Below are 21,157 nucleotides of genomic sequence, written 5' to 3' on the forward strand. Positions count from 1 at the left end.
TGGTAATACATCTGACACTCGCCTGTGCTGGGGGTTTACCCCGTCTTTGTCCATCAGACGATGGCAGATGAAAAGGAAAACACACTATCAGGAGGAAAACATGAAAGAGGAAAATTATCAAAGAGTGTTTTTTTCCACACCTTTGCACATCTAGAATGGGCTTTGACTGATCGTATGGGGACAATGGATCAAAGAGGACATCAGACAGGATACAGAGTGGAATTCTGGGTCATCTGAGGTCAAACAGGGTTAATGTCACTGAGAGTGCCGACAGAGAAATTTGTGAAATGTGTGTGTCCATCTGAATGACGTCCTGTTACCCAGTTTCATTCATTCTCCCTGAACAGGTCACCAGTCAGTGGAGTTTCTGTTTTGCTTCATGCTTTCACTGATTTTTAGTATTGTTTACATACTAAACTCTTGAAATCACCTCTCTGCACCTCATCCACCAGTCCTTTAGTGCACATACAGCATGTATTTTGCAGACATGCATGGTTGTGCTCTCCAAAACCTTTTCTCTGAGAGTCATTTATGTTAAAATATGCACAGGCTTTTTATACAATAGAGGTTTGTATCGAGGTGCAAGGAGCGCTGTTGATCAAGAGAGCTGCAAATGAAATCTGCTCTAACATGCCCAGTGAGTCACGTCAAATGGAACTTCAGACATATTGATTTCAAAACACCTTTTCATAATAACCAACAACTACAATAACACACCACACCAAGTATTTCTCTGCTTCATCCCATACATCATTAATGAGTCCTTTATATTTCTGTTTTGATATTAACTCCCACTTTATTAGATTAATTCATCATTGATTCATAGCTTTATATATCAAAACACCATAATATGTTGTAAAATGTAACATTAGCTTCACATGAATTGTACTGTAGTGTACAGCTGTGTACATACACATTTTACTGTATATAACATCCACATTTGTGGCATAATGGTGCAGTGATTAGTGCCGTTTCCTCCCAGTAAAAAGGTTTCTGGATCTCTCCAAAGACATGAAGGTCAGGTTTTGTGAATGCTTTTTACATGGTTGTTGATCAATTCAAAGGTGTTTTACCCCTTAAATTGTGCATATAATCCATTAAAATACAATCCATTCATTTATCCATTAACTATCCCCTTAAATTCTCATCAAAAATACATTAAATTCACATCACCATTAATGGATAAATTAATGTAATTCTAAGAAAAATGAATGGCTGTAGAGCTGCCAATAGGTGACATTTTTTAGCTACGACACGGTACATAAGTGTAACTCTCTCAATGACATCCTCCACCTCTAAATCTTCTCATCCTAAGTTGTGGTTAATTATTCAATGATAAGTCAGCTCTCCACCAGATCTGAAGCACTGACCAACTCACAGTTACTCACATCTGAGACGCAGACAAAGCCTCAGTGTTAATTGAAAATAGTAACATCTGTAACTGGTAACCCATGCAGCTGGTGGATTAACAAAAAAACAACCCACAATGATGTTCTATGCAAAAAAAATTCAAACACAGCTCCAATGGAACACAGAAAAGCCTCAACTCCTGAAGAATCACTAAAAACAATGTAAACATCCGGGGTGGAAAATATGGCAACATAAACCTAACATCCCCAAGTCTAACCATTAGATATAAAAACAGCTCTAACAGCAAACACATGAAGTACTGAATTCATCCTGCTTGTCCTGTGGATGTCATCAATGACTTAGACAAAGAAAGAATAATTACAAGTAAAGGATGGAGGAATGGGGGGTGGGGGGGGGGGGGGGGGGGGGGTGGGGGGTGGAAAGAAGAGAAAAATGCATAAGTTGTTTGTACTGAAGTGATTTCCAGCCCAAAACGTAATTTTGTAAATAACTGTGAACATGACAAATGTTTCCCAGAGTGAAAAAACAAGAGTGAAAGTCGAATTCCCTAGTGCGAACCATGGGCTTTTTTGCATGCTACAACTGGGCCAAGGAATTTAATCTGGTGCTGTGGGCATTATTGTAGCCTTAAAGTAAAATACTGAGCTCACGCTTTTTGGCCCGCCAAGATTCTGCATTTACCTCTCTGGGGTAAAGACTCAAGACTGAGCTTAGAGGATAATGGCATGGTATTGTGATTTTAGCCAGACTGCAACAGCAGAGGTCTCTGAGGGCAAACGTGCACATCAGTCAATCTTATTGAAACAGACGTGGACAGGCATCTATGAAAAAATCATTGCCTCCTCACCAGAGTACAGCCGGTCAAGGGTAAAGAGACAATGAGGAAATGTTCCCTCTTAAATCAAAGTCATGATTATGGAGGTGCTCGATAATGTTTATTTTGTGAAGCAGCTACATTTTCCATGGACAGGTTCTAGGTACATTAATGCATTGATTGCGGCACTGCCCAGTAAAGAAAATGGGTCGCTGTTATAAATTTCTTAAATTCTATTAAAAATGCCCTATTGTGTGTTTACTGGGAAGTAGAGCGAATCAGCTCTCAAATGATTCAATGGCTGATTGGTTTAACGTTCCTCTTGGTGAGGAGGACAACTGGACACTGGAAAGTGAGGAAACCCAGCTGTTTCAGTTTGGAGAACTGGCTCAAGGAATATCTAGGCTTAGTCTCAATGGAGCAAGCAGCCATAACTCAAAAACTGGACACCAGAATTGAAGGTCCTTGGACCCCAGTTAGGTCATTCTTGGACACATCACATATTATCTGGGTACACATTCTGCTGGCGGATTTGTTCATACAGTTTTGTTTGTTTTCTTTCTCAAGTATGTAGGCCAACAAGGAAAAAAATGTTCTTATTTTTTTATTTCTTATTTTCTATTATATCTAGTTTGCATTTGTAAACACATTAAATGTAAACTGAAACAACATGGAAACAATGGATGGAAATGTTGATGCTTAAATGACTGTCATCAGTCTTTAACATAAATTAAACTATTGGTATTAACTAGGATTGCTATATGTATATGTAATATGCATGCAATGTATGTAAGACATAATGTTAATTAAGGAAAGTTCAAAAATAAAATTGAAAAAACGCTTTGGGAAGCAGAAGTCTGAATGACAAAAGTGAAAGGAAAGTGCAAGCTGAATGAGAAAATGTATTACTGGTTTGCACATAATATCACATCTCTTATCATGTTTGATATAGATTTAACCATGCCAGCAGCATGGCTCTATGGTGGATGGGTGGGTCAGTCAGTCCACTGCTTTCGTCCAGACTGTAAAAATGTCATAAGTAAACATTTTTAAATTCATTTTAATTTGCCCTCTGATTTAACACATTTTAAGATGATGTACATGGTATGGCTTTTGGGCTCTGACTAGTGATTTATTCTGAACAGAGTGGTATTAGGTTTACCATTGCAAACTTTGTGGTAACATGCACCAAAAATGCTAAAACAAAGACAGAAGTGCCGTAGCTAGCTGCTGGTTACCACAGCAGTAGTTCAATTAAGCACAGTCATCAATTTCGTGGTGTGATCAATAAATGACTGCAACAAATTTCTAACAACCAATACAACAAAAACATTTGCTGAGGTAAGCCCTCTTTGAAATATAACATTCATTAAACACATTTTGACTAACAAAAAACTTATTTAAGTCCCATTATAAAACAAAATTAACAAGATATTACCAAAAAAAGTAAAATTATAAATAAGTTCATTGTAAAATAAGAGTGACTAAAAAATAATTTAATTCTGGTCATCTGAATTAATGGCAAATGTAACCCTCTTATGTTAGCATGCTAGCATTGGCATTTAGCCCAAAGCATCACTGTGTGAGCATGGCTGTAGACTCTCGGTCTTGTTTTAATATAACAGGGGTGACTAATTCAAAACACGAAACACAAAAGACTTGCTCTTCTTTTCTCAAAAGGGAACACTGGCTCTCCAAGTGCAGACCCAAGTAATTACCTACAGACACAATGAAGCCAGTGGCAGGTTAGAAACCTCCAAATTAGAAACTTCTCTGGTGGATTTCTTCGATGAATGACAGAGTGAAAGACAAAGTGCAGCTTGAGAAAATATGAACAGGAAATGGAAAAAATGTGAGAGAGAAAAAAATACTGTATTAAAAAAATCTGATGCTCTGGGATAATCAGTGCAAAAAATGATTAAACCAGAGGAGTGAGAGAAAGTAACAGCATTTGTAAATATAAAACAAGGCAAGATAAATAAACCATGTCTACAGATAGCTAGGTCCTCTGGAAGGGACCACCACTGTGCAGTCCTATTGCTTGACATCTGTTTTGCAGCTTGGCTGTGCATGGTGGTTTATGTTGAGAAAGCAGTGTGTGTATATCATCTTTGGCCCAGGTCCATGGGATTTTGACAGTTGGCTGCAGGCAAGGTTGTCTGAAGCGAAGGTTTCACTGGGCGAAGAACGAGTCAACGAGGAGACAAGATGAGGAGTGTGGAGCTGTCCTCTGCAAGTCTTTGCCCCATGAGCTCAAATGATTGGCAAGAAGAAAAGCTTGTAAATGTCCCCTTCATATCCTGCTTAACTGCAGAACAATCCTGCAAGAGAGTTTCTGTCATAAAACACATTTCAAATGTGTCCATTCTGTTGTTTGTTCTTTCTCTCTGCCATGCAAACCCTGCCCCTCATTCCCTTGGTTTTATGCAACGGCACCATATGGAAGAAATTTGGTTCAGCTCTCCTGGAAATTGTGTTGAAAATTTCATCTGCCAGGATGATTTTGCATCTGAAGTGGTCCTGTGTTCTTTGTGAAAGTGCGCCGGACTAAAACTGGACAAGAGCTTGCAAGAAAGGGGTCAAGTTAGGGCCATTTTATTTTTAGGATTTATGTTGCTCTTGAATTTGTACTGGTTCTTTGAAAACTTTTGATTTATTAGCACTGAATCACACAAAACATATTGTGCATGCCAGAAAGCATTTATCATTTCTGACGTGGGTACATGGAAAGCAGGAAACATTACAATCGAGGTCTGAAACCTGAATTCATTACCCCTCTGCATCATAGCTCCCTCTGTAGTCGCTTTGTTCTGCTGTTTGACTAGACACATTTATTTTAAAATGTTGAAGCTGCAGATGAAAATAAATTTAGCACATCTAATAATGTTAAACTGTTGAGTGCACCGATATCAGTAAACACATGCAACCAAACAATCTGAACTGGTTCAAATTAATACAAGTATCGCTTTTCTGTTTTCATGTCTGGAAAACTCAGGGAGATGAAAGGATGTAATCTTTTACACATCCAGATTTCAATTCTACCCTTCCAAGTATTACATCTGCAACATGAGAAAGTTTTGTCCCTTTTCCCACTGTGCTCAGTGTTGTGCTGCACAGGCAGTTACTTTTACAGCTTTACACAGTGTTGATTTTTATTGTTCGTTTTATATGTTGAAAGCTTCATGGATTCAGAGGTTATGGTGATGGCACATCAGGAACTGTTCTGCAACGTCCAAGAAGGCCTTTATGCACAATAACAACCTGCGTAAATTGTTACTTTTTACATTGAAAATGTTCATTTCTTTCGAATGCATGTTATGCAGGTTAAAAAATCTATGACAACTAAAAATAACCAGACAGGAAGTTTTTGGAAAAGTTCATTTATTTATCTAAAAAAAAATACAATAACTGTTATACAAATGATTATGCTATTGGCAAAGCAAACCAGATGTTTACAGTTTAGAGAAAGAAAAACTAATAACAAAAGCAAATACAGAAAGTATAATGAAGCAAACTCTCATTTCTGACACAGAAAAAGCCAATCCTGTACCATGCCAGGCTCACTGGCTGGACTTAATGGGTGCTCAGCACCCTGTTTTCAGACACAATAATTATACTTTCATTCAGTATAATTTGTATGAACGGACTTACATAAAGGAGAACATGAAAAAATGCAGTCTTGGGGAGCAATTCACTGACTTTAAAGAATCGCTACAGTTTAGGATAGTTTCTCGGGGAATAAATAGATCAAACGAGTAAATGAAAAGCAGGCAAAGGTAGAAGAGAATGATGACATAATGGGAGGTCTTGCAGCTTTTAAACTTAGACACAGCTGCTCCTCTGTAACTATACCCTCATATAAAGCAAGATTTTCATTGCTCACAACTTGCACATTCTGTACTTTATTTAAGTCAATGCAATTAAGAACTGGTTATTTGTGGCCCCTGAACCTTTGATCTGCAGTCTGATTATGACCCACCTTCTGAGGAGGAACTCCATCCTGTGCTGTTCAGACTGGAAGTTGAGACAAATTCCTGGAGCATTTTGATCTGGAGCATTTTGATGATAATATTTCTCAGATACAAAATCTAATTCTAATATCTATACAAGGCACAATGTGTCCAGCACAGTTTTTTTTTGTTTTTGTTTTTTTTTGTCGAAAGAGATATACAATTCCCAATGCTTTAAAGGACCAGTGTGTAGGATTTAGGGAAATCTATTTGCAGAAGTGGAATATTTATAACTATGTTTTCATTAGTGTATAACCACCAACATTGTGTTTTTTGTCAGCTTAGAATGAGCAGGTCCTCTTCTACGGAGCCCGCCATGTTGCACCGCCATGTTTTTACAGTAGGCCGAAATGGACAAACCAAACACTGGCTCTAGAGAGGGCCTTCTGTGTTCTTATGTTACCTGAAGGCCACTGGAGGTTCTCCTACACTCTTGCAAATGGAGGGGTGGTGGGAGGGGTATTCAGTTGGTTGCAATCTGCAACCTCACTGTTGGACGCCACTAAATCCTAGACACTGGTCCTTAAACATCGTCTACCTATTGGTCCAACAGTGCATCTGCCAGCTTTGAGCTATGAGCTAGGTATTATGTTTGGAAAGTGATTAAGCTAATGGACACAGGTAAAACTTGGGGGTTAAGACAGGTAACAGCAACAGTTATTCAGAAAGAATGATCATATTGGACTAATGGAGTGAAATATGAGTTAAGGAGATTTAGATAAAGATCTCTCCTGTGAAACCTTTTTAATCCTTTATCTCAGAGGGAGTTAATCTTTCTCTTTAGTTCATCTGGGGACACAAAATAGGTCAAGGGAAAGTCACACACACACACACACACAAACACGCATGCACACACACACAAAGTCTCTTCAAAGCATATGGATAAGGATGTAAATGGGTGTGAATGGTCTCTTTGTAGCTGACAGTCTCAATGTCACAGATCGATTTCACCAGGAAATCTGGTGATTCAGGCTATGTTTCTTAAAAATCGTCATTTTTGAAATACACATATTGAATAGGTTGAAGACATGGAGAATGTAGTGAAATTAAAATTTAAGTCCATCATGTTACTTTCATTTGATCAACTACTTTCTGTTGCTGTCACCTCCCTCAGCTTTTCACCTACTTTTAGTTTGCTCTGTTGCCATAACTTCGTTTACATAAAACAATAGAAACACGTCTATTTTTTTAGCTTCTTGGAGAGAACATTTTTGAGGGGAGGGTTCTTCTGGTCCTGGGTAGTGTCCTGATCTGGGTGAGTCTGGGGCGTCTTTGACTCGTAGAGCTGTTTGAGGTTGAGGGTCTGTTGTTTCTTCGTGGTTTCTCGTTGGGCCTGGCGCAGCTCACGTTTCATGGTCTTCACCTTTTCCCTCAGGTGGCCGTTGGCTTTCTCCAAGGAGCGCACCTTCTGGGAGAGCGTCCTCACCCTCTCCTCCTCCTCGAACAGAGCCTTCTGCACTGTGGAGCACAACAACTGTGGAGAGAAGAGGGAAAAGATTGAAAGCATGACAGGGATTTGATTATCAGGCAAACATGATTAACTTTGACCCATTTAAACATTCACCTGTCAAATTACCGATCATTTAATTTCAGGTTACTTGCAATTTACTGCTCAGAGAAGGCCAGTATGAACTTATATTCTCCCCACTGAATTTCATCCTACTGTGCCATTTGAGTGAAATCGTATTCCATCATGGCTCATACTAAATGTTAATGTCAGATTTAATATATTTTTGTTACATTTATGACGTAGCACCTGACAGTTCTGCTGTTTTTGATACTAGATCTCCTTTGGATAAGTCAAGTCACTGCTGGCTTGGGTGGGTTTGGGTTGACCACCGGTGCCAACAGCTCATAAGTCTTTTAACATATTCCACTGTGTGTGAGTGAGTGAGTCAAAAAAAGAACTTTTTGGCTGCTTCTCGCCTAAAAAGAAAGAGAACGGAAGGGAAAAACAGTCAAAAAATTAATCATGAGGTATTTTTAATATCATACATTTCTTGCTGTGGAACAGTCTGTGGAAATATATCTAAAGTATTGAAGTGTATGTCCTGTTCTTTGAGTACCAGCCAGTCTATATAAGCCAAAGACAACTATACTGTAGTTCAAGGTAGGGACTAATAGAAATCTGAGGTAAGGAAAGTGGTCACACAACATACTCTCTGTGTTTCAGTTAGGCGCCACTGTGAGATGAAACCCAACATGCCTGCGAACTTGCGACAGATGATCCAAAGGCCTGGACCTTTTCTAGGTGAAAAAATTAGCTCCAGATGCGTCTGAGTGCATGCCTGTCTGCCTGAGTGTGGATTTCCTCCACCGATCCTAATGCTTCCACATGGGCCAGCGTGAAACACTGATGTAAATTCCCTGCCATCAGATAACAACCGCTAAGGGTTTTGAGGAAATGTTAAAAATGTGCTGCCGGCTGCCGGCCCACATCACTGGTTAGTACATTACTCGCTGTAATATTAGCTGTGGACTTTTCCCATGTGCTCTCTTTTATGTCACATAGGGATTTGAAAGGATGAAGTATAGGAACAGAACAATCAAGTTATGTAAAGCAGAAAGTGTCAAATGGGAAATCGCTGTTTTGTGCACACAGGTACAACTTTAACACTAACATGAAACCCTTTACTTGGTTTCAATTTCCACATCCATGGTGCTGCAGTGTGGACGAATACTTAAGTAATTGCTCTTGAAAAAGTCTGGAGCCAAGTATGAGACACAGGTGTACTATTTAAAACTGCCTCTTTTGCTAATGATAAGCCTTTTCTCACATGGACATAGTATAATACCTACTGGTGATGAGAACACACTTTTGTACCATATGTAGGCTATAAGATAAAACTTGATCAGCAAGTCAGAAATTACACCTACTATGGACATAGCTGTCGTGAGACGGAAATTCCTGTGGTTTGTAGCTATAAAACTTATGAGAGTAACACTCAGCTGAAAGTTTTCGTTAGGTACACCTAGCAGTCTCATTGTATTGCCGATTTTCAGGTGACATTGCATTTTATTACATGAGACCCCTGCAATAACAAGAAAAGTTTCTTGCAATGTTGATGAAGCAGCAACTAATCTCTGGAGCTGGTGAGGCAGGGGTCAGCAAAAATGGAATATGTTCAGGACCAGTGGTTATTATGTCTCTTAATCAGGGAAGGCAAATTAATCTCATTGTGAAATCCAGCAGTGACTATTTACCACCAGTCTTAAACCAAAGAATGAACATTTTAACTGAGTCTGATGGCTTATGATTAGACACAGTCGTATTTTGATGAATCATATCTGAAACAATCCTCTCCGCACAATTCATGGAGAAGCTTGTTTTGGTTCTCTACAAAAAGTCAGTTTGTCAGCGACATTTTCCATGTGATATTTCAATTTATATTTGCCAACAATCCACATGCCAAAATATTTGTATTAAGTGGCAATCGCAATATTTACATACATTTTGTTTTTTCTGCATGAAATACTTATCTAAGTTTATTAAGACCAGTGTACAAAAGGAGAACTGTTACTTATCAATAGCTGATTGAACATAGTGAATGATTGAACAAGAAACTAAATCATCTAAAGCACACTTTCTGTTAAAGATTTTTAATTTCCAAGATGACATTACTGAAGATTACTGAGGTGATGTCACTAGAGTAATCCTCAGAAGACATTATGCTTTTACACGCTGGTTTGAACTCAAGACCAGAAAAATTACTTTGACATTAATATTGTATCTTCATTAAGATCAAACAGATTAAAAATAAATCAAGGTCAAAATCAAAGCAGCTGAGGCAGATATCCCAACTTTTTTTTGACTCAAAATATGGTTCAAGATCCAAACACACTGGGAGTCTTATTTCCCACAATGCAACTCTGTTACATAGCCCCTCTCTGCCTGGTACATGCCCATGTCTTTGTACCATGTCATCGCCAGATCCAAAATGGATCCATGTGGTTCACCCAGCAGGACTTTGATGATCAAAATCTGATGTGATCCAAACTCAACTAAACAACAAAAGCAGTTATATTTTATACAGGATTTGTGTCATTTCCCATGTCAGAGGAGACGTGTTTGAAACCGTTCTGACTAAAAACAGACATTTGCGCATCTTGTGCATTAACACAATATTTTGTTACGCCACATTATCTGAAGCTGAAATTTTTACAACACATGAGGAGCAATTTGTTTTTTTCCTCAGTGTGCAGTCATCAGGTCAGGACAGTGTCTGTAGACCTCAAAGCTAATATTTCTGCATTATTGTTGGGAACAAAACCTGTGGGAAAACTCGGCTTGTTAAAATAATGTTTTTATTGCTGATACAGTTTGGTGTTGAATCTTGAGCTGAATACAGGCCATTTGATTTACTATGGTTTGGATGATGTGATGTGTATGGAATGATCTGTTCTGATGTGAGTTTGGGTCGGGTGTCCAAACAATGGTTGCTCAGTACCAGAAAAAAAAAAAACAAAGTCTGTTTTTATTTTTCTAAAAGGAAATCTAATCATGAGAATGATGTAAGAAAGGAGCACTGATATCTAAATGTCGCTCTGTAATTATAATCACAGACCTGACTCAAACGTTTGCTGTTAATGGAAATACAAACCATGTTTTTTCGTTCTCTTTACCCATGGCAGATTTTTGCTTTTATGAGTAGTCAGCAAATAATTGGAAACAGACAGAAGAAGACTGACCTAAATCAGAGGGATTATGCCAAAGGTTCAGATTCATTAAAGGGGATAAAGCAGTGGTGAGTGACTGGAAACCATTTATATACTGACACAAAGGACTCTGAGAAGAAATGCTGAGTTTACAGAGAGACGGAGCACCAGGTGCAAATGAGCTTTGATCAATGAAGGAGTGACAGCAAGGTTCGTTCTGGAGCTCAAGCGTATTGATTCAGGTTATCTTAAAATCTGAAGTCCATCAATATGAATGCCACAGGCTTTAAACAGAGTAGTTGCTTTCGGATACCCTCACACTCCTAAATCATCCATATGCATGGTCTCATGTGTAATCAGGAGCTATTTTGTAATTGAATTTCATGATGTATCCACTTTCCCTGGTTTTACTTTAGTTAGTCATTTTCTACATTTCTCTCTCCCAGAGAGTTATGGGTTTTCCAGTCCATCAAAGCCATCCTCCTCCTTCAATATTTACCATGTTCTCTGGCTACACTTGGTCTGCTCGTGTTACTGTTTCCTCTGCGACGGATTTAATCCGAGGGCTACAACTAATCATTATTTTCATTCTCAATTAATCTACAGTGTATTCTTTCTTGTAGTATTTCTTGATTGATCATTTAATAGGTTAGTCAATAAAATGTCAGAAAACTGTGAAAAATACCTATCACAATATCACATCTTAAAATGTCTTGTTTTGTCTGGCCAACAGTTCTAAACTAAGAGATATTCATTTAACGATATATAAAACATGGAAAAGCAGAAAATCCTAACAATTGAAAAGCCACAACCAACACACGTTTAGTTTTTCTGCTGGAAAAAATGACTTGTACAATTAAATAAGTTACTGATTAATTTTCTGTCGATTGACCAACAGATAGAGCGATTTCTTGCTTCAGCTTGAGTCAACATTGGTTTGGGCTGAAGACTTTAAGTTTGAAAAAAAAAAAAAAAATTGGTGTTAGGAGAAGTGAGCTTATCAGACTTCTTGGGCCCAGTCCTCAACACTGCTTGAGGCTAGTGGCTCAAGGCTACATTAGCTACTACTAACATAACATACATATATCCAGAGAACACCCAAGGGTCAAATTGAATTGTGAGTTATGTAGGTGCCAGATTACAAAGAGGGAGAGGAATGTGTGGAGAGAAAAAAAAGACGATATTTCTGGTTTAGCTGCACTGATTTTTAAACCCTTCTTTATACTTCATCATCATGAGTCAGGCAGTGTTGAAGGAGTGCAATGCAGAATTGGTTAAAATACCTTTAATCAGTCAAAGACCGTTGGTGCCATATGTCACTCTAACATTTGGACTTTGAGCATGAGAAAATACTTCATTAAACAACAAAATGGTTTACCCAAGACCTGGCAAAATCAATGTTTTTAAGCAGATTTTTCCCTTAAACATAGTAAGTTCTTTGTCTGACAGAAACCTCAAGAAATGTGTATTTAGTTTCCCACGCCTTAAGAACTTTAGTTTGCCCACTTCTTCATGGTATTCCTTTGAAAACAACAGGATGTAAGATTGAATCCTTTCTGTGTGCACCACAAAACTTCAGACTACTGGGGCTTATTGCACTCTTTCCCATAGAGTATGTGTGAAGCCACCATGAATCCGTAACCACTGAATCACAATGGAAGTCCTTTTCGTCAAACATTATATCAGCACTAGTAAATGGTTTATGTTGGTGGTTCTGAGAGGTTACACGTACCCTGCTGTCTTCCTGAGCCTCCCACTCTGGGGCAAAGCTATGGACCTGAGTTCCAGGCGTGCAGTTGGAGAACTGGAAGAGGCTGGCAAACATGCGATGGTTATCTGCAGTGTCAGGGAAGATGGCGTCCTGGAAGTTCACTCCATGAGGGACAATATTGTAGTTCTCATCCATCCTGTACGGCAGAAAGGGAAAGGATTGAACTGATACACTTGTGAACAAAAGGAAAAATGAACATCTATAAAAGTTAAGCAGATGCTTTCTCATCTCTAGTCAAAGTTTTGAAATTTGAGCAACGAGAAATTGTGTGAGACTTAATCCTGACTTTATTAGAAAGGACAAGGCATTTAAATCAAATCAATCATTATACCTATTTATCCTAGACTTGAAGGAGACCCCAGTTTCGCTGAGTCTCTAGTGATAGCAGAAGACAAAGTTGGCAGACACTAACAGTAAGAGTTTGAACACTCTGCAACAAAACCCCCAAACATTTATATATATGGAGAATTGCTAACAGACCCTGGTTTTTATGCAAATTCAAGCATTATGTAGATGATTCAAGCCAGCAAATTACAAGCCAAAGGGATTCACTGTGCATGTTTCATATCTTCTCCTACGATGTGAAGTGTGTGAGGGAGGAAGCAGCGTGTTTTCCATACATCTGGATTCCATCTCTTATCCCTCGAGGGACATCAGAAGTTTGGTTGTCCCTATCGGAGACTGTGTGTGTTGGTGTGTGTGGGTATGTTGAAAGAAAGCTGATGTTTTGCTTCAACAGAAAGAGGTCAAAGGTCAGATGTAAGCACGACAACCAGGAGGTCAGAAGAACCAGGAACTTAACTGGACTTTTACAGCAATGGAAAAATGAGTGAACACATCAACAGTGACATGAAACCCTTTTTTACATTGTATAGATGTTGGTAAATTTCATGCCGTGTTCACCGTGGCACAAAGACATTATTTTGAGCGACAGTTTATGTGCGAGTTTCATCTGTAGTCAGTCGTCTTCTTTTGACAGAGAGCTTAAAAGATCTTGAGGAGTGAGATATGGGCTAAAGCTTTTACAGCGAACATATGGCTGAAGCAGCACACTCAATCTGTCTCTGTTAAAGGTCCTGAGGGAGATCCTAGGTTGCATTTTTCTCCATGCTCTGATTCGTCCTGTCCTGGGAGCTTATTCTTATGATTGATTGGAAAAACTGCTTTGGTCTGAGACAATGTTGTTGAGAATTTTATAACAGGAAATGGACGTCCACTGGAGACTGCGAGGAGAACTTTTCAGTTTTGGCTTCATAATCCAATGTCTGGAGTTGTAGAGTGGCCACAACAACTGTTCACCGTCACTCTTTATGAATCTTTGGGTGTTGTGATGCCAAATAACACATTGGATCAAAGCAAGCAGCACTTTTACTATGAGAAGAAGCAATAAAGATACATTGAAAATGATTGTGATACATCTGTACGAGGTTCAATCGCAGTAGCTCAATGATAAAATGAAGGAACAGTTGGGAAAGACACTTTTATTTAATGCCCATCAATACAAATATATTTTTTGTGGGCTGGAGTCCTCTGCAAAGGAAAATGTGGTTAAACACTTTTGTGGGGGTTTCCCTCCATTACATCCCTTGACAAAACACCACTGCACCATTTGTTTACTGGAGTAATCATTGCCTCATAATTATCATCAGATCGGCACTTAATGGGCTCTGCTGTGACTAGCTCAAGGAAGTTTCTGACGGTGGTCGTCTGGCTGATTACAGGGATAACGTCCGGATGTTTCCACAATCACAGCAGGGGCCAGAAAAGTCATCCCTGGGGGTGTAATTAACTGAAACCAGTGAAAATCCTTTTAAAAGACGTCATCCCGCTCAGCAATACACGGTCACACCTGTGAGTGAGACTCTGATTATGTGATGTGTAACATATAAAAATGCTATTGAACATCAAACTTGAGGAGTGCTTTTCGGTGACCCCCCAACTGTGTATACCATCAGATGGTATGCTGGTGTATTTCAGCAGTGCCGGGCAGACAAAAGGCGCTCCTGCCGACTGTTGGCGGGCTGATAACTCTCCTGGGTGAAAATTCTTTGTAGGTTTACCTTCAAGCTGTTGGGAAATGTCTGGCACTGTAATTACACTGGAGGGAATGCAACAGAGGGTTTCCTGAGCAACAGTGTTGTTTCTGTCCAACACAGACATTTACGAATTAACCTGCCACATACTTTTTTGAAATCCGAGTGGAAACTTTGGCAGGTTATGAAATATTAACCTGAAATCAATACATAGTCAGAAAACTGATTATAAAAGAGGACATGTGTTGATAGTGCCAGTCATCTGCCTTTGAGTGCAAATGTTTCTTTAGTAGCCAACAATTGATTGCCTCCTCTGAGAGGCTTTGCTTCTTTTCATGACAGATCTCTGCACGGGTTTTAAGAGTTGCTGGTTTTCACTGAAGAGACAGGCAAGGCACAGAGAGGAGCTGAGGTTCAAGCCATGGATTTTATATTATACTCGTAATATATTACTGTATATCAATATCTTACATACAATATATTGTGATGGAAATGTCTCTGGCTCAAGATGTGAATTCTGCTCAAAATGTCTGGCCTTCTGAATAACCAAAATACTGAATGCCAATCACTGGTGTTATTCTGCACAGATTTTTCCTAAATATCTGTCACCTAACCGATTGAACTTCTCTCCTCCAGTTTAAACCCTTAACTCCCATAGATGTGCACACTGTGTCAGATCCTTCCCAAACTCAGGAGAATAAGATAGAGGAGCCAGTCGTGATGCAATTCAAGTGTATGACCGCAGACACAAGAAGGCCCTTGTGCATCAGATCTAATTATCACTCACTAACCTTTTTGCCATTCATAGTAACAAATTAAAATAAAGAGGCAGAAAATGTGTAATTGGTCTCTCATCATAATCTGGATAAGATGTCAGCCCAAAACAAAATTATATTCATGCGCTTTAAATCTTACCCACATTTATGACTTTGCATAAATTTATGTGGCAAAGCTTAACTACAGCCTGAATGACCAGTTGTTCCTTCTGTCTATTTTTTTTTTTTTTTTTTTAAGGACTGGCTGAAGCTCTTCACTCATTCAGTGTAGGGCGAATACAGCTTCATGAAATCCTTTTCAGCTTTTAGACATCGTTTTCGTGACTTCTCAACAGGGAATACCAGGCATGGGTCTCTCACCTTAGAAAGAAGTAGTAGTTGTTGTTTTTGGTGACACTGTAGGAGAAGCAGGGGAAGTATCCCAGGCCGGTGACATTGAACCTGGAACCGGCAGGGACCTCCAGCATGCTGCCCCACGCCTGGTCGCACAGCAGCTCGATCTCGGCGGAGAAGAGCAGGTCGGTGTCATGCTGCCACGGCAGGTAGTTATACACGCTGTACGACTCTTTGTGCAGTGCCAGCACCTTGGCAAAGACTATGATCTCCGCCAGCTCAGCGCGGCACGCTTCCGTCTGCGGTCTCCAGTCGTGGGGCAGCTGACATCCCCAGCTCCCATGGGCTCCGGCTGCTGCCAGAAGAAACGCTAAAATAATCCACATGATCCGAGAGAGAGAGAGAGAGAGAGAGAGAGGGGAAACGGAGACGGCCCTGGGACGCACCGACACGCACGATGCGGCTGATGGATGAAATCACACACAAAAAAAAAAAAAAAAAAAAAAACACCAAAAACTGCAGGGCTTTCACACCATGCACATACTTCCACCAATGCTGACTCAACTGATATTCACAGTGAATCAATATAAACAACAAAACAGCACCGGACAGATGGTGACTTCGCTGCGGTCCCTGCTCCCTCCTTCAGCCACAATACCTGCGATCAGTGGATCAGCCCATCCACACCAGCATCCCCTGAAAAACTCTGCCTCTCACCTTCGAAACGAGACCAGGAGGGGCTGATTAAGAGCTTGCATTCAAGCCTGAGTGTGAAATTTCCGAGGTCAGAGTCCCTGGGAGAGCACAACAAATCCTCCAGCTTCTAGCTTGTGAGAATGTGTCATTGAATGCAGCAAAACGTAGTGAATTCTCGACAGAAAGCAATAAAATAATATGGTTAGAATTTATTTTTAGGAAGGATCATTGGCGCCCTCTAGTGACGATATGCAAAGAAACAGGGTTTGGTAGTTGAGGTACAAGTTTACCATCGTTAGATTTTCCCCGGCTAATTGACAAGTGGTATAAAAGTATGTTATTATAGGCTCTATGAAGAAATTTAGTTAGAGTTGAATCAAAATGCACAGAACTTTCATTGCTGGTGCTCAGATAATGTACGCTGTCATGTCGACCAGGTGATAGGAGCCAGACAGAGAAAAAGACAGAGGAAAAGCTCCTGTAAGTCAGCGCCCAGGGAATATCCAGTGAGCTGTCCTCTGTAGGGCCAGTGGCGCAATGGATAACGCGTCTGACTACGGATCAGAAGATTCTAGGTTCGACTCCTGGCTGGCTCGACCTTTTCATCATGATATCTTGCTGCTTGAGAGTGATTTCTTGAGCCATGTAGTCTACATGACGTCCAGGTCAATATGCGGTAAAATGATGCACACCCTTTGCCTTGCTATTAACAATCTAAAGATGTCAATAATGATTAGAATTTCTAAGGCACATTTTCTGCAGAGCCACTTCTTTGACTTTGGGTGAAATGTGATAATTAGGCAGGATTAATCAAACAGGATTCAAGATCCAGGGAGAATCGTCCAGTAGCACTCGTAAAAAGTCTTGTAGATTCGGCTCCTGACTGACCCGACTTTTAAACATCATCAGTACACATCCAGAAAACAAACGTCACGGGCCACTACCGCATGTAGTTAGATCTAAGTGGAAATATGAAATGCATAGATAAAGATGGAGCAGAAAAGAGGGATCCTGAGAGCCAAGACGCAGGGAAATAATGTCTCAGTGGTGTTTTACATGGGCCAGTGGCGCAATGGATAACGCGTCTGACTACGGATCAGAAGATTCTAGGTTCGACTCCTGGCTGGCTCGATCTTTTCATCATGATCACCGCATTTTCTACAATCTTGTGTAACCTCTAACATCACGAACGTGAGTCCACCTTCTTAAAATAAGTCTTGTTTTAATCAAAAATATCACTCATACACATTAACTGTTTGGTTTTTTTTGAGTGTACTCGTTACAAAATCAGGTGAGGCACAGAGTGTAGGTGTACGATATTTCAGTGTACGATTCAGTGTTTGAATTTTATGTTGTACTAATAGCCATAAGAAATCTGCACTGAAATCTGAAAAAAAATTGACAGGTGGGCTATAAAAACCCGAGCCTACACTGTGTCAAATAGATCCCAGTTTCAGGAATGACAGGTTGTCTCACGAAGACAAGGAGCCTGCGAGTAAAGATTTAGGGAAAACACTAACCCTTCTATTTTCCGTAGGGCCAGTGGCGCAATGGATAACGCGTCTGACTACGGATCAGAAGATTCTAGGTTCGACTCCTGGCTGGCTCGACCTTTTCTACTTCACTTGCATAAAGTTTAACATCAAGTAATGTTATCGCGAAATACACATCTTTTAATTAATCCTTTTGCAACAACTCTCGTTTTAGTGAAAATATCAGACAAAACACGTTATCTATTTCTTTGATAGCTGTTTACAAGGTTAATACATGCAACCTGAATTGCAGATAATAGAAAATATGTGGGGAGGATGGTTCAAATGTTTCATTGATTGCCTGAATCCAGTCTAAACATGTCCTGAGAGTCGCTACACAGGGAATACAAGCTCCGGTTTCCTGTCTGGCCAGTGGTGCCACCTGTCGGTCGAGCCGTCCTGTGAGAGCCAATCGCGTTGCTTATCATTACCAAGATTTGACCAATTAGATGCCGTCCCACTACCAAGAATTACCAAAACCAGTCACATGACGCTGCGCCTTCCATGAGTTGACCAATTACAATCGGTCGGTCCCCTTTAGGAATATCTTTTGCTATATTTTGGAGGAAGTTTCGATATTTAAATAATAAGTTCAATTATTATTGCTTTACCTACCATTTACTCCATATTTGTCTGAGAGCAACGTCTTTATATCAACATATTGCGGGTGATGATAATTTGATTTGAAAATATTCATTTTGACTTGATAACAACTGTGTCTTAGTGTGAGATACAATGCAGATAACTTGAAACTTGACAGGAACTGAGCTTTTATCGGGTTTGAATACTTCAGTAAACACATTCTGAAGCAGTGGCATCACATGCAGTCACAGTATACTGGAGATAAAACAAATACATCTCTAGGCGGCAGCATCATTGAGCATCAAAGCATTAACTCTGCTGTTATGTTCATTTGTCAGGAACAGCAATGGTGTTCCCGGGTCAATTTGACCCAGTGCATGTTTAATTATCCAAAAGATGTCCGAAACCAAAACAATCCTATAGTTTTACATAACATTGAAACATAACATTTAAATTTTGATATAAACATGCAGGGGGTGGTTGCAAATATGTGAGATGAACCATTTTCATATTATATGTTGATCACACTAATTAAGGCAAGCAGAAGAAGTTTCATACTGATAAAATACTTTAAACTATTTTTCCTATATCTTCAAACTTTAAAACAGGTCAATTAGACCCGGAACATAACAGGAGGGTTAAGTCAAAAAGTGGCAGCATGAAGAGTTTAAATTCCTATTGTTAGGGTTGTCAGTTTATAATTCTGTGCGCAATTAGAGTTTGTCCACATTACATGTATTTGTTTGACCCAATGTTGATTTGAAAATGTTTATTTGTTCAGCTCTAAAATGTTTACATGATCTCTTTACATGACTTCTGGAACTACAGGACTTCTGCACTTGAATGCTACAGTTAAGTTTTTCTCTGTTGTTTGAATATCCTGCAGTGAGTCACAGCGATCGTACTGCAAGAGAAGTCACTCATTGCAGCAAATACAAAGTGTATACATTTTCAATAGACCTTCAAAATGCTACAACATTTTCCAAACCATAAAAGCTACTCACAGGACCCTACACTCCTCAAACACAAACAGACACACAAAAGAGTTGTTTCTTTATTCTCCACGACTTCTACAGCACTGAGAACTCAGTACTGATACAGGAGTTATGATGTGTTCATCACACATACACACATTCTTTCCCTCTCCTGCTGTCCCCTTGGGAATGCTGCAGGGTGGGGAGATTTCTCAGGTGACAAACACCAAGTGCCAAGAGCTTACAGGGGGCGCAACAATCGCTGACTGTGATACTCATGATCACCTTTTTCTCAGAAACTGCTATTTCATGACAAAATGCAACCTTTTCGCTCTTATCTCGGAAATGAATGCATCTGTGTCAACCATTTGTGCAATAGCACTCCTGAGGAAATCAACAGCGTCTGACTTCCTGCAGAAAATCCAAGGGAAGCGTGCATCAGAGTGTTTTCCTGGACGCTGCAGCAAAGTGGTCAGCGAGGCTGGAGAGCTGGTAGAAGTGGGTGCAGGATATGTTAGTTCTCTGTCATTTGTACTTTTGTACACATTGGATACCAATACGTTTGCTTTTAGGTTCGGGTGGAACACATGTTGAGAAATTTTGTCTGAATAGTGTAATGATTACATATGTTCTTATTTTTCTATCTCTCTATTTATTATCTCTCAACTTTCCCATTTGAATTTCAGGTCCAGTTTTTTTTGTTTGTTTTTTTTTTTAATTAAAGCTAAATTACTCTAAAATTATTTTAGAATGTATTCAGACTCAACATATAATTCCTCTCTACATGTTCTCTTTTTTAAAAAAAAAAAAAAAGAGTTTAATAAGTTGATTATTTTTCTATATTACCATTAACAATATATTTTACCTGCAAGCTTTATATAAACATTTTAATAAAGATATATTGATGTTAACTGATTTTGTGTTAAATAGCAAATTATGTGTCGACTCTTATGACCCCCTCTGTGTTATGCTTTCCCACTCATTTAGGCCTACTTGAGGTTGTTGTTTATTTGTTACCTGCCTGTCACTTAGGACACATCTTTATCCACTCACTTATCCACTAACCAACACTGACAGGATTATAGTAAGGATGAATTTTAGATGTACCCTAAGTTATATATGCACATTGGGTGGCAGGCCACGGCCTCTTAAATGTCATCTTCAAGTGCCCCAAGGCACAATTCATAACCCATATTCATGGTTTTGCAGTGTTATGACTTGCCATTGCTGTCACTGTGTGTGTATACAATTCACACACACATACAAGTCATTTCACTCTTGGGTGATGAACGTTTTGTCAGAGGGTTGTCTTGGTTGTGTGTGTCCTCTGTGTCTGTGCATTCTGCAGTTTGGACCTGTTTGTCTTATATGCTGTGTTATTGCTCAGTTGTTTTGTTACTGTTACTCCAGGGGAATTAACTCAAAGTGAATTCACAGCAAACAAGCCACTGACTGTCAGAAATATTCGCACAGTTTCTGACCTGTAGCCTGGAGTGTTTAATTCATATTTTCGAACACTAGATGTTTGCTGACACAAAGAATGTCATTGTCCTCTGAATAGTTTTTATTTATAAGTCAAATCATCTTTATTCATGGGGACCACTTCAAA

At 39.4% G+C, this 21,157-nt stretch overlaps 1 protein-coding gene and 3 non-coding genes across 4 annotated transcripts; 3 read left to right on the plus strand and 1 right to left on the minus strand.

Annotated features, from left to right (window-relative positions):
* Positions 1–5,549: 5,549 nt before the first annotated feature.
* On the minus strand, positions 5,550–16,644 carry ccdc3b (coiled-coil domain containing 3b). Its single transcript, XM_071494897.1, has 3 exons — positions 15,792–16,644; positions 12,584–12,758; positions 5,550–7,669 (listed from the first exon to the last, which is right to left on the minus strand). The coding sequence occupies exons 1-3, from the start codon at positions 16,148–16,150 to the stop codon at positions 7,376–7,378; spliced, it is 828 nt and encodes a 275-aa protein (XP_071350998.1). The 5' UTR covers positions 16,151–16,644; the 3' UTR covers positions 5,550–7,375.
* A 339-nt stretch (positions 16,645–16,983) lies between these two features.
* trnar-acg (transfer RNA arginine (anticodon ACG)) lies at positions 16,984–17,056 on the plus strand. The gene has a single exon. It is a non-coding gene; the product is annotated as a tRNA-Arg (tRNA).
* Positions 17,057–17,518: 462 nt separating this feature from the next.
* trnar-acg (transfer RNA arginine (anticodon ACG)) lies at positions 17,519–17,591 on the plus strand. The gene has a single exon. It is a non-coding gene; the product is annotated as a tRNA-Arg (tRNA).
* Positions 17,592–17,996: 405 nt separating this feature from the next.
* Positions 17,997–18,069, plus strand: trnar-acg (transfer RNA arginine (anticodon ACG)). Its single transcript has one exon. It is a non-coding gene; the product is annotated as a tRNA-Arg (tRNA).
* The last annotated feature ends 3,088 nt before the right edge of the window (positions 18,070–21,157 follow it).

This window comes from Trachinotus anak, unplaced genomic scaffold, assembly GCF_046630095.1.
Source record: "Trachinotus anak isolate AG129_WGS33_773 ecotype Australia unplaced genomic scaffold, CSIRO_AGI_Tana_v1 ptg000013l, whole genome shotgun sequence".
Lineage (NCBI taxonomy): Eukaryota > Metazoa > Chordata > Actinopteri > Carangiformes > Carangidae > Trachinotus > Trachinotus anak.

Bases quoted from the DNA above. Each gene is read 5' to 3' on its own strand.
- ccdc3b (XM_071494897.1), bottom strand. From the start codon at position 16,150: ATGTGGATTATTTTAGCGTTTCTTCTGGCAGCAGCCGGAGCCCATGGG. The intron at 12,759-15,791 runs GTGAGAGACCCA...TCTGCCGTACAG, and splicing joins AACTACTACTTCTTTCTAAG to GATGGATGAGAACTACAATA. The intron at 7,670-12,583 runs GTACGTGTAACC...TTCTCTCCACAG, and splicing joins AGGCTCAGGAAGACAGCAGG to TTGTTGTGCTCCACAGTGCA.